This window comes from Acipenser ruthenus, chromosome 4, assembly GCF_902713425.1.
Source record: "Acipenser ruthenus chromosome 4, fAciRut3.2 maternal haplotype, whole genome shotgun sequence".
In the NCBI taxonomy this organism is placed as follows: domain Eukaryota; kingdom Metazoa; phylum Chordata; class Actinopteri; order Acipenseriformes; family Acipenseridae; genus Acipenser; species Acipenser ruthenus.
This window is the reverse complement of record NC_081192.1, coordinates 19146323-19159362: the sequence shown is the minus strand read 5'-3', so window position 1 is coordinate 19159362 and position 13040 is coordinate 19146323. Positions and strand designations below refer to the sequence as shown.

The following is a 13040-nucleotide window of genomic DNA, read 5'->3' as shown; positions in this document are numbered from 1 at the left end:
AAAAAACGTTTTAAACAATGGTTTTAAACCGAATACAGAGGCTTTGAGAAAATGTTTCCGAAGATTACTACCCCTGAGCTCTGGTAAGCTTCTCATGGTAACTTGCACTTTTGACATTTTCTGTGTGGTGTTCCTAGAGCACATTACCCAGCAGCACAGTGGACAGATACCTCCTAGTTCTACCTGGCCTTACCAGTTGTACAGACTAGGTTTACAATAAGTTTAAAGATTTTAACATGGCCACAACCCAGAATACTCATCTTATTTGACTAGATTGTGACTGATTAACCCTTTTTGATGCATGATTTAATAGAACGTCTGTACATTGTGTTTATGTTTAAGTACATGTACAGTATTGTTAAAAGCTGAGTAAGCTTTGCCAATTTGGGGAACATTCCACAGATCTTTGGTTCTCGTTGGCAGAGGATAATCTCATCTGTATGTTCCTTATCTGCAGTTTGGCACTGGTCTATGGAAAAGCTTCAAGTGGGTTGTGTTTACCAATAAAACACTATTGAAATCCTTGTAGTATCAAGCCATGTAGTGCAGGTAGGCCTCCAGTTTGGAGATTGAATTGATGCATCTGCTGTATTTTGTAATGGGCCCGTGTGTGTGTATGCAGGGCTTGAAACATTCACTAGCCTTGCACTCAATCCTGGATTTCAGAACTACCTTCAGTTAAGTATATTATTTTAATGATCAGTCAGGATATTGATGATAAACCAATGTGTTTCACCATTATAATTGCATGAACAACTCCTGATTCTTGCTGTTGTTAGTTCAAAGGGGCCCGATTTGTTCAAACTCATTTCAGTCATATACCTAAACAACGCTGTAAAACACAGGACTGGGTGCAGTTTCAAGCTCTGTATGTGCTCAGTGTGGATTGTGAATAGAAGAAAGCTATTTCACTGAGTAGTATACTGAGCAGTATGTTGCACACCATGCTTTCCTCAGTGACTAACAGTGTCAGTCACTGAGCTACAGTACACCATTTCTACTCATGTCCATGAATTTCAGTGGACTAACATTGATAATAATAACTGACCATACATGGACTTAAAAAAAAAAAAAAAAAAAAGATAGCTAGCTGTCATGACTTCATCATGCTATTTCATGCTATTTCCATGCATGTTTTTAATGACTAAACCAAGTAAAATCAATACATCGTCAAAGCCCCCTGCATCTACTACACCAAGGCTTGCATATATTGGAAACGGGCGATACCTAAACTTAGTGGGACTATCTGGAGATCTCCATTCTCCAGGCTGCTTCTCATTGACACACTGCTCATTCAGCTGGTCCCCTTTCCCCTTCCTCGCAGGTCACCGCTTTGAGGATGTCCCTGGCTTCAGAAGGCACTTGGTCAGGAAGAGCACTAAAGGTCAGGTTATCCACATCAGCAAGGACCACAAGGAGCCCACAGCCCGGGCCAAGAAGAATGACCGCACCCCACACGAGGTAGGGACAGAGGGAAGTGCACGGGAATGTGGATTCATTTGACAAGTTCATTCAACATTCAGCAAACTGAAACAAAAAAAAAACACATTACAAATCTAATGTAAAAAAGCACATTTTTCGATTTATCTTTATAGATTGTACCTTAATACTATATTGTACATGAAAGTAAGGTAAAAATTGAAATAGGTTTTTAAATAGTGGACAGCCGTTTTCAGAATCGCGTCAAATGTTGCAAATCATTACAGATGTACAGAACAGCATAGAAGAGGTGCTTTGATACAGTATTTTTGATTGATTGGAACATTACCGGTATTGATTGAAAAGTTCAGCACAAAGATCTGATAGGCAACTTGGTCATAGGCCACAATCCAAAAACAAACAAACTTTATTATTATAATTAAACATTTGTATCACAAGTTTCACATGGTCTAAAAGCTAAAATTGCCCAGGTAAGGATTTTAGCCTTAAATTAAGTGAAACATTGGGGTCTGTTTTAATGTTCTAAACTATTCCGCATCTTAATACTGCTGCCTTTGAAACCTAATAATCTGGCTGCTGTTTCCCCACCAGGGTTGGTTTATTGACGCTCTTAATAGTCTCACAAAATCAGCCTCTGTTTCATTAAATAGACCCACACTGAATATGTTCAATTCAAGTGTATACTAGGGACATGCTGTACCTTGCTAATAAAACATCTATTATTTGTATTCAATTTATGAATATCGCATTCCCTATCTCTGCTTGCATCCGTGCCCCAGCATCCACACACACACATACATAGGCTTGATCTCAATTAAAAATGAATGGAGTCATTTCCTTTCATAAAAAAAAACCTGTTTTGGTAACGTGACACCCAGGATGACAAAGTCCCTATCAGCAGCTAATGTTTTATTAAAACACAAAGCCATTAAAAGCAGGTAATCAGACTAGGCAGGTTTGCTGGGAGCTAGCTCCCTCTTCACTGGGGATTGGAGCCGAGCCGCTGTCTTCAATCCACCGGGCACCATCCAACATGGTCCTGCTGGACTTCACTGGGGGTCTCTCCCAGCACCAGAAGGTGAGACTCGGACCCTTTCTAGTGTGCCATAGGTTTGCAATTGAAGCTTATTTGGCAGTCCATTTTATCCAATTTATCATTAAAAATGAAAAGCTTCAAAATAAATGCACTTCATTTTAACTGCCCCCTTACTTTTTTATAATATATGTAACCATCCTTAGTGGTTCTTATTGCAATTACTCAAATATTTTGTGTTTTTGTTTGTTATTTTTTATTTTTTTATTTGTTGCTAGTCTCTGTTAACGTGCTTTGACTGAGTTAAGGTTCTAGTTGCCTTATGTAATGTAGGCTAGATCAGCAAAATGTTGTTCTATGAGTAAGCGTCAGCAACATCTTGAGCACAACAGTGTATTGCCTGCAAAACTAAAGGAAACTTGTTTTCAAAGTGGCAAAACCCTGGATGGCGCTGGTTCTTACTTTTCTAAAGAGACTGTCTATGACAGGCAGCTAGAACCGAAGTGCAGATCCTGGACTCGGGTGAAATCACCTTAACACAGACTTAGCAAAAGTAAAGAAAAAATAATTGAATAAATACAATTATTGTCATTCGGAATGATTACAAACGTCATGAAAAGGTAAATGGGTGGTTGGGGGTGGGGTTCTGCAAAGAAAGTAAAATTTGAAACTACTTAATAAAAACGCACATTATGATCTTTTTTTTTTTGTTTGTTTAAATTTGGAATCAGCAATTATATTTTCTCATTTTCTCCCCGATTTTGGAAAGCCCAATTATTTTGATTTCAACCTGGCTCACCGCTGCCACCACCGCGCTGACTCGGGAGAGACGAAGACGGACACAGGCTTCCAAATTTGATTGTTCTATAATGTACTAATGCACAGTTGAGGGATTATGCACCTTACAGTGCAGTAGTCTCCGGCTAACAGAACACCCCTCAGGAAGCAAGCAAAGTGTTCTCTAAGACGGAGTTGACCACCAGTTACAATATGAATCAATAAATAAATAAATATTTGAGATGAACTGAATAAGTAAGAGAAAAGCAATAGGCAAGTGTATGTTAATAAGCTATAATAACAAAGTAACAGACCAACTAACGTTAATAAACTAGTCAGCACGCACATATCCGACCCAATAAAATGTTGACTTCAGTGACGGTTAAACAAGTGTGACACATATCATTTTGGCTCGTTCCAACCCTTGAACATTTTTTCAGGGAACGCAAAAAAGATGCAATGTCAAAAGTACATAGCTGAAAGGACACTGTTTTAAAATAAGTAGGCTTCCATTTAAATGTACTGTAGTTGGTTTTGTTGGTACAGTACTATATTTATAACAAGAAGTATTTTAATTCAGAGCAATATGATTCTGAAAATATCACTTGCTAAAAGAGACGACTGGACTGTAATACAGTACATACTTTTAAATCCGGTACGTATTGTAGCAGTATGTAAAATTCACCATTAACGACCCAACATCAAAATGAAATCAAAATGTCACGCAGAACTGCGTAAAACATAAAACGCAATGCAATTTAGGAAAAAATTTTTTTTTTTAAAAACACAATTTTCTAGACTTAAAACAGCATCCAAAGTCAGTATTCAGAATTGCAAAATATAGTGCTCAATAAGGACCAAATGTAACAGTTCACTTGCAAAAAATGCATCACAGTATCTAAAACTGTTTGATTAATTTTCACATTACCGTAGCTTGTCTCGTTTGCTTTGGAGGAAGCGCTGTATAACTGCACAATAAAGACAGACTGATTTACCATGCGAGAAAAAACTAAAAAAATAAAAAACGCGGGCTGTGACGGATAAACAAGTACATTGTAATATTGAAGAGATGGGCTTTGTATCAGAAAACTGGTTATAGAGTTGGAAATTGTGTGTGGCGGGTAAGTGCATTAATTTGTGTTATATATATATATATATATATATACAGTGCCGTGAAAAAGTATTTGCCCCATGTCTGATTTTCTGCATTTTTGCAAATTTTTCACATTGTATTTGGTCAGATTTTTTTGTGGGTTGTAATAGTATATAGAGGGAGTCTGAGAGAAAAAATGACACCAAAGTTTGGTGCTTTCATTTGTTTGGTGTGCAAGGTAATCAAACATGCAATCTTCAGGTGTGGAAAAGTTATTGACCCCCTAGTTAACTCAACCCAATTAAAGGGATAATTAGGGTCAGCTGTTTCAATACTTTGGTTAACAACCAGGCATGATTTGGGACAGCCCTGCCCAATATAAATCTGACTATCTTTGACCCTCACCATCAGAGTGAAGTTGTCAGCACACAGGTTCTAGAGGCACATCATGCCACGAACAAAAGAATTTCCTGAAGACCTCCGGAAAAAAGTTGTTGATGCCTTTCAGTCTGGAAAGGGTTACAAAGACATTTCTAAGGCTCTGGGGCTCCACCGAACCACAGTCAGAGCCATATTGTCCAAATGGAGAAAGTTTGGGACAGTAATGAATCTTCCCAGCAGTGGCCGTCCTGCTAAAATCTCTCCAAGAGCAAGGCGTAAAATCGTCCAGGAAGTCACAAAGAACCCTAGAACAACATCCAGTGATCTGCAGGCCTCTCTCGCCTCTGCTAAGGTCAGTGTTCATGACTCCACCATCAGAAAGACACTGGGCAAAAATGGGATTCATGGCAGAGTAGCAAGGCGGAAACCATTGCTCACTAAGAAGAACATGAATGCTCATCTCAAGTTTGCCAAAAAGCACCTGGATGATCCTCGAGAGTTCTGGAACAATGTTCTATGGACAGATGAGTCAAAAGTGGAACTTTTTGGCCGACATGGGACGCGTTATGTCTGGCGAAAACCAAACCCTGCATTCCACAGTAAGAACCTCATACCAACGGTCAAGCATGGTGGTGGTAGTGTCATGGTTTGGGGATGCTTTGCTGCATCAGGACCTGGACGCCTTGCCATCATTGAAGGAACCATGAATTCTGCTCTATATCAGAGAATTCTACAGGAGAATGTCAGGCCATCCGTCCATGAGCTGAAGCTGAAGCACAGCTGGGTCATGCAGCAAGACAATGATCCGAAAGACACAAGCAAGTCTACATCAGAATGGTTGAAGAACAAGAAATTTAAAGTTTTGGAATGGCCTAGTCAAAGTCCAGACCTAAACCCCATTGAGATGTTGTGGCAGGACCTAAAACGAGCAGTTCATGCTCGAAAACCCACAAATGTCCCTGAGTTGAAGCAGTTCTGCATGGAGGAGTGGGCCAAAATTACTCCACGGCGCTATGAGAGACTAATCAATAACTACAGGAAGCGTTTGGTTGCAGTTATTGCTGCTAAAGGTGGCGTAACCAGTTATTGAGTCTAAGGGGGCGATTATTTTTTCACATGGGAGCATTGGGTGTTGCATAACTTTCTTTAATAAATAAATGAAATATGTATCAAATGTTTGTGTTATTTGTTCACTCAGGGTCCCTTTTATCTAATATTAGGTTTTGGTTGAAGATCTGATAACATTCAGTGTCAAAAATAATCAAAAATGCAGAAAATCAGACAGGGGGCAAATACTTTTTCACGGGGCACTGTGTGTGTGTGTGTGTGTGTATATATACAGTGCCTTGCAAAAGTATTCAGACCCCTGACCAATTCTCTCATATTACTGAATTACAAATGGTACATTGAAATTTCATTCTGTTTGTTATTTTATTTTAAAACACTGAAACTCAAAATCAATTATTGTAAGGTGACATTAGTTTTATGTTGGGAAATATTTTTAAGAAAAATAAAAAAACTGAAATATCTTGCTTGCATAAGTATTCAACCCCTGTGCTGTGGAAGCTCCCAGTTTACACCGAAAGAAATTGCCCTAACGAGGACACAATTGCCTTACCATTGGCCTCCACCTGTGAACCATTAAAGTTGCTGTCACATTTTCTGGATAAAAACCCCACTGTTGAAAGATCATTGGTCAGGCTGTGAATCTGAAGGAAAATGAAGACCAAAAAGCATTCTACAGAAGTTAGAGATAAAGTAATACAAATGCATAGATTAGGGAAAGGGTACAAAATAATATCCAAGTGTTTGGATATGCCAGTGAGCACAGTTGGATCAATAATCAGGAAGTGGAAGCTGCATCACACCACCCAGGCACTGCCAAGAAAAGGCTGTCCCTCAAAACTCAGCGCTCAAACAAGAAGGAGACTTGTGAGAGAAGCCACAGAGAGGCCAACAATCACTTTGAAGGAGCTACAGAGTTCAGTGGCTGGGAGTGGAGTAATGGTGCACCAGTCAACCATATCAAGAACTCTGCATAACACTGGCCTGTATGGGAGGGTGGCAAGAAAGAAGCCGTTACTCAAAAAGTACCATCTGAAAGCACGTCTGGAGTTTGCCAGAAAGCATGAGAGAGACCCAGTTGCGATGTGGGAAAAGGTTTTGTGGTCAGATGAGACCAAGATGGAGCTTTTTGGCCAAAACTCACAGCGCTATGTGTGGCGCAAACCTAACACTGCCCATGCCTCAAGACACACCATCCCTACAGTGAAGTATGGTGGTGGCAGCATCATGCTGTGGGGATGCTTCTCATCAGCAGGGACTGGGCATCTTGTTAAAATTGAAGGAAGAATGGATGGAGCAAAATACAGGGAAATACTGAAAGAGAACCTGCTTCAGTCCGCTAAAAAAAACTGAAGCTTGGGAGGAAATTCACCTTTCAGCAGGACAATGATCCCAAGCACAAGCCAAAGCAACATTGGAGTGGCTCAAGAACAAAAAGATGAATGTCCTACAGTGGCCCAGTCAAAGTCCTGATCTCAATCCCATTGAGAATCTGTGGCACTATTTGAAAATTGCGGTCCACAAGCGTCGTGCAACCAACCTGAACAACCTGTAGCAAATCTGCCAAGAAGAATGGGCCAAAATCACTCCGACACTGTGTGCAAAGCTGGTACATACTTACCCCAAAAGACTTAAAGCTGTTATTGCAGCGAAAGGTGGCTCTACCAAATATTAATGTGTGGGGGTTGAATACTTATGCAAGCAAGATATTTCAGTTTTTTTATTTTTCTTAAAAATATTTCCCAACATAAAACCAATGTCACCTTACAATAATTGATTTTTTTGAGTTTCAGTGTTTTAAAATAAAATATCAAACAGAACGAAATTTCAATGTACCATTTGTAATTCAGTAATATGAGAGAATTAGTCAGGGGTCTGAATACTTTTGCAAGGCTATGTATGTATGTATGTATGTATGTATGTATGTATATATATAATGGGGATTGATTTTATTCTTAATACAAGGGCGGTAAAATGCGACTGACGTGTATCTTGGTAACGGATATCCGAGTGCTGACTGTAACTGTCGAAATAAATTAACACAGCACCCCTACACACGTTAAAAAAAAAAAAAAAAAATACAGCAGCTCTATGTTAATTATGAATACATGTACCATGTACAGGAGCAATATTCAAGACATTATTTAACAGAATGGTGAAGCACAAATTGCTTGGCGACTTGTGTCTGATTTCAGGTTTTGTTTCAAGAGCTCAAACAATTTCCAATGTTTAGTAGCAAGAGAAACAGCGGCGGGTTTTGAAGTTTTGATTACATGCCAATTTGTAGCAGTGAGGTGCACTTGTGAAAATATGACGGCTGTCTTGAAGTGAAGTTCCTGTTCCTTTAGCTGAAATGTTGTCTTAGGAGGTGTTCCTATACACAGAGATTACTGTATATACAGTAACTTGGCATTTTTTTAACATTGTTACTACCGTAGATGCCGCTTGTTAACAACCGAAAGTTGCCAATAAGCGAAAAGGCCCCGTTTTCAAGTGTATTTATATGGAACGATATATACTGTAGTTGTACCAATATGGCACTGAAATACATGTGTTTTAAATGTTAGTGTTAAAAAAATTAACATGAGAAACACGAAATACCCAAACATAGAACAGTTTAGCCCACGCGTGTGTAAAACAAACAAAAAAAAGGAGTAGGCTTAAATAGTACTACACAATGATGTACTACAATTGTCCTTACAATGAGTAAAGCAGTCATAAAAAAAATATGTGTTGAGGCTCCCGAGTGGCGCATCCAGTAAAGGCGCTCCGCGTAGAGTGCAGGATGCGCCCTATAGCCTGGATGTCGCCGGTTCGAGTCCAGGCTATTCCTTTGCCAACCGAGGACGGGAGCTCCCAGGGGGCGGCACACAAATGGCCGAGCACTGCCCGGTGGGAGGGAGGGCTAGGTCGGCCAGGTGTCCTCGGCTCACCGTGCACCAGCGACCCCTGTGGTCTGGCCGGGCGCCTGCGGGCTTGCCTGTAAGCTGCCTAGGGCTGCGTTGTCCTCCGAAGCAGTAGCTCTGGGTGGCTGCATGTTGAGTCTGCAGTGTGTAAAAAAGCAGGCGGCTAACGGCACACGCTTCGAAGGACAGCGTGTGTTTGTTTTCGCCCCTCCCAAGTCAGCACGGGTGGTAGTGGTGAGCTGAGCCTAAAAATAATTGGACACTACTAAATTGTGGAGAAAACAATAAAAATAATTCGCAACTACTAAATTAAGAAAAAAAAAATGTGTTGTACTTGCAATCAATTCTAAAGAACACATTTTTAAAATAAGAAATTGTCCAGCGTTGTCTGCTTTTTACAATGTACCACCTCTCGCTGTAAATCCATCTCAATTTTGCGTGCAGCTTCGTAGCCAGTTTCAAAGCCACGATTCTGCCTCAGTCCGCCAGAAATACGCAGTTGCGAAGTCAGTGTTTTATAAAAGCTGCATGAAGTATGCGCATGAATCATGCAAGTGTGCACTGTAGCACTGGCAACTAGTAATAAAACTGTCAATAAGCAGCGTGCAGTTGCTAATATCAGAATGCCATTAACATTAAAGTCTATGGGACAGGATTGGTTCCTGGGAAAATGTTGTTACTAACCGAAAGTTGTCTTTTATCAGGGTTGCTAATAACCGGCATCTACTGTATTTCCACATGCCAATATATTGTGACTGTGGACTAATTACCCAGAATAGTTCATTTCTGCCTTATCTGGAGGTTGAGTGGATCAGCATATCTTCCCATGTTAGTGTCGGGCACACAATGATGCATGTGAAAAACAGAAACAAAATGCGTGATGGATCTGTGTAATACAAAGGGTAGTTTCTTTTAGCGAAATATGCCTGCATAATTTTAATAATAATAAGCCATGCAGACAGTGGGATAAAGCAAGGGTCAAGCCCATTTTCGTGTTGATAATTCATATTTATAAATAACAGACATGGCGTCTGTTTATTAATTATACAAAACAAGTTTTCTAATAGTCTCTTGTCAATTGAAATTGCTTGTCCTGTCTCGTCTCGCTCAGGTGTTTGTGGAGCTGAATGAGCTAATTATGGATAAGAACCAGGAGATGCAGTGGCGGGAGACGGCACGCTGGATCAAGTTTGAGGAGGATGTGGAGGAGGAGACAGACCGCTGGGGTAAACCCCACGTGGCCTCGCTCAGCTTCCGCAGCCTGCTTGAGCTCCGCAAGACCATTGCACAAGGTGGGGACCCGAGGGGGAGTCACACCCTTCATCATCACATCGTATCAGTCATTTACTAACGTCTTCATTTATAAGAAGGTGGATTTTTTTTCATACCATCCCCTTACCATTTAATGGAAAATCTAACAAACCCTTCACTTTGTACTGTGACCTAAAATGGCTGCCATATTGGGGTCATGGCTGCCATATTGGGGCCACATGAGGTGGGCTTTGGAGCAGATAAAACACAGATACCTGCTAAAGACATGAAACAAACTTTAAGTGTAGGGTTCTCCCAGTTCTGAAATATTTAATGGCTTCATTAGATCTGCAAGCTTTTAAAAGTCCAAGCGCAGTGTATGTAGTTTTTTAGCAGGGGGATTACTAGTGTATCCAAGATATTGATTGCATTCGTCCCATGCAAGGGCATGTACCAACTATTTGTTTATTTTAGCAGACGCCTTTATCCAAGGCCACATAGAGACTAGGGTGTGTGAACTGTGCATCACTTACAACAACGTGTCACCTGAAAGACAGAGCACAGGGAGGTTAAGTGACTTGCTCAAGGTCACACAACCTGTGGCTGAGCCGAGATTTGAACCGGGGACTTCGTACAAGCCCTATTCTTTAACCACCGCACCACACAGCCTCCTATGCACTCTGTATCAGAAACAGTCTTCTATCATGGAGTCTATATTTGTATACAGTACATAAGATTTATATTTAAACATATGTTTTTAACATCTCAGTTCAAATAGGCACGAGGACTGTGGGTTGTTTCACTGGTTCTGCACTGCTGAAACTGAAAATTGTTGTTTTGTCCTTTTAATGACATTTTTTTAATTATATATGTAAGATGTAGTACTTTTTGTGTGATATTATACGTGATGTGTGTTGTATACTTGGCGATGGAAGGATGAATTAATTATTTCAAAAGAACAAAAAAGTGACAGCTCCCTACAGATACCTGATATCTCATTTCTAAACAGCTTGACAGTCCAGTTCTGGGGAATGAGTAGAGTAAAGTGGTAAGTTCAGTTTCCCACAGGAGCAGGTTCCTGACCGTGTTGTGTTGTGTCTCAGGTGCGGTCCTGCTGGATCTGGATCAGAAGTCCCTCCCTGGTATTGCTCACCAGGTGGTGGAGCATATGATCATCTCGGACCAGATCAAAGCTGAGGACAGAGCCAACGTCCTGAGGGCCCTGCTGTTAAAGCACAGGTGAGGAGGAGCACAAATGAGGAGGTTTAGAGGGCAAGTGAGAGGAGAGGGCATGGGAGAAGGCACCGGAACAAACATCTCAAACTCCTTAGGGACCAATGACAAGGCCACAGGGTCCCCAGTGGATCCTCTAGTAAAGGCACTTCTGTGGGGTGACTCAACCAGAACTTGTGCTTCCAGGGTTCAGTAACTTAGGTTAGACAGCAGGAACAGAGGTCACTTATTTAATCTTCAATCCTCATGAGTTGGAATGTTGGTTCCAGTAGTGAGGTGACATTTTAATTGGGAATTTTGAAATTCCAAATTTACAAAAAAGCATGATTGGGCACTAATGTTCCAACCTGTCACTGTAATTGCAATTTGCAGCATGTGGTTACATATGATTAGACTGAAGTTGATGAAAAGCAATTACTCTCCGCTGTACAAATTGAAACGGTGTTCTGCTTTTTATATATATTATTATTATTATTATTATTATTATTATTATTTATTTCTTAGCAGACGCCCTTATCCAGGGCGACTTACAATTGTTACAAGATATCACATTATTTTTACATACAATTACCCATTTATACAGTTGGGTTTTTACTGGAGCAATCTAGGTAAAGTACCTTGCTCAAGGGTATAGCAGCAGTGTCCCCTACCAGGGATTGAACCCACCCATATAGTGGATTTATATTGGACCCCGACATCCGCGATATATCGAGTGGGTGGTGTAATTGTTTTGTTGGTTTTCTTCCTGCCCCTGCAGCCACCCGAGCGATGAGAAGGAGTTCAGCTTCCCCAGGAACATCTCCACAGCCAGCCTGGGTTCCCTGCTGCCGCACCACCACAGCACCAACCACATCACGCAGGCCTCCGAGCCCTCTGTCACCGACCCACTCATGGGGGGCAGCAGCCCCAAGGCCGAGCATGATACCCGCATTAATATTGACAAACTGGAGGTCAGCACCGGCCACTCCCAAACTATTTTTATCACTTCACTGCTCAAATACTGGATGCTTCCTACCTTTTGATATGATATATAAACTAAATTGAGCAAGTACATTGAAGTGTTGTGATCACAACAGGCAGTCTTGATATTGTATTTTATAACTCCAGCTGTAAGAAATAATATAATAGGGTACCCCTTAATAACTAAAAAATATTAATATCAATAGCACTTTTTACTGTGCCACTGGGTGTACAAATAGACTCAGCAGTGAAATGCTAACGGAGCGCACATTTTTAGAATCCATTTTCCTGCCGCTTATTAGCATTATTTCCGGTCCTCTTCCTCAGCTGAAAATCTTTTGGTCATTTTACTTGTTTTTGTGATGTTTGAATTCAAGATATGCTGATGTTTCATCCCGTTCAAAAACATTTCTTCATGGTATATCACTTCCTGTACAGTAAATCACATGCCCTGATTGCAGCTCTACCATTGGATTAAATCTGAGCTGCAGCACAGGAAATGTTTTGGGCACCAGAAAGCAACAGCAAGTTGTACTTCTATAGCGCTGCTTATAAAATATCTGCTTAATCCAAACTGAAGTATACAATACAAACAAAGAACCAAATGATCTTCAACAGAACAAAAATGGGACCAGTAGTAGTTTTGCTACAGCTAACAGGAGGGAAGTGGGTTTTAATGCCTTGGTTACCTAATAATATGTAATATATATCTAACATGGGATAATTGTTGAGCCAAATGACAAAAATATTTCTTATTTTAAGTTTGAATGGCTTGTTTGATGAATATACAAAATGGGGGGGGGGGGGGGGGGGGAGAGAATCACAAGTTATTATCTACCACAAGGAAAAGAAATCCATATAGAGGCTTAACTAAACCAAACCTAAACCCTGTTTGAGGCTC

General features: G+C 40.5%; 1 protein-coding gene across 8 annotated transcripts in view; it reads left to right on the top strand.

Moving 5' to 3' along the window:
• The window catches only part of LOC117400207 (anion exchange protein 2-like), a 136610-nt gene that overhangs the window by 104740 nt on the left and 18830 nt on the right, over nucleotides 1–13040 (top strand). For all 8 annotated transcript variants that reach the window (XM_059022162.1, XM_059022157.1, XM_059022160.1 and 5 more), the window contains 4 exons: nucleotides 1325–1461; nucleotides 9807–9987; nucleotides 11050–11185; nucleotides 11937–12129. In XM_059022162.1, coding sequence (XP_058878145.1) covers nucleotides 1325–1461; nucleotides 9807–9987; nucleotides 11050–11185; nucleotides 11937–12129 — 647 coding nt within the window. The remainder of the gene's footprint in view (nucleotides 1–1324; nucleotides 1462–9806; nucleotides 9988–11049; nucleotides 11186–11936; nucleotides 12130–13040) is intronic.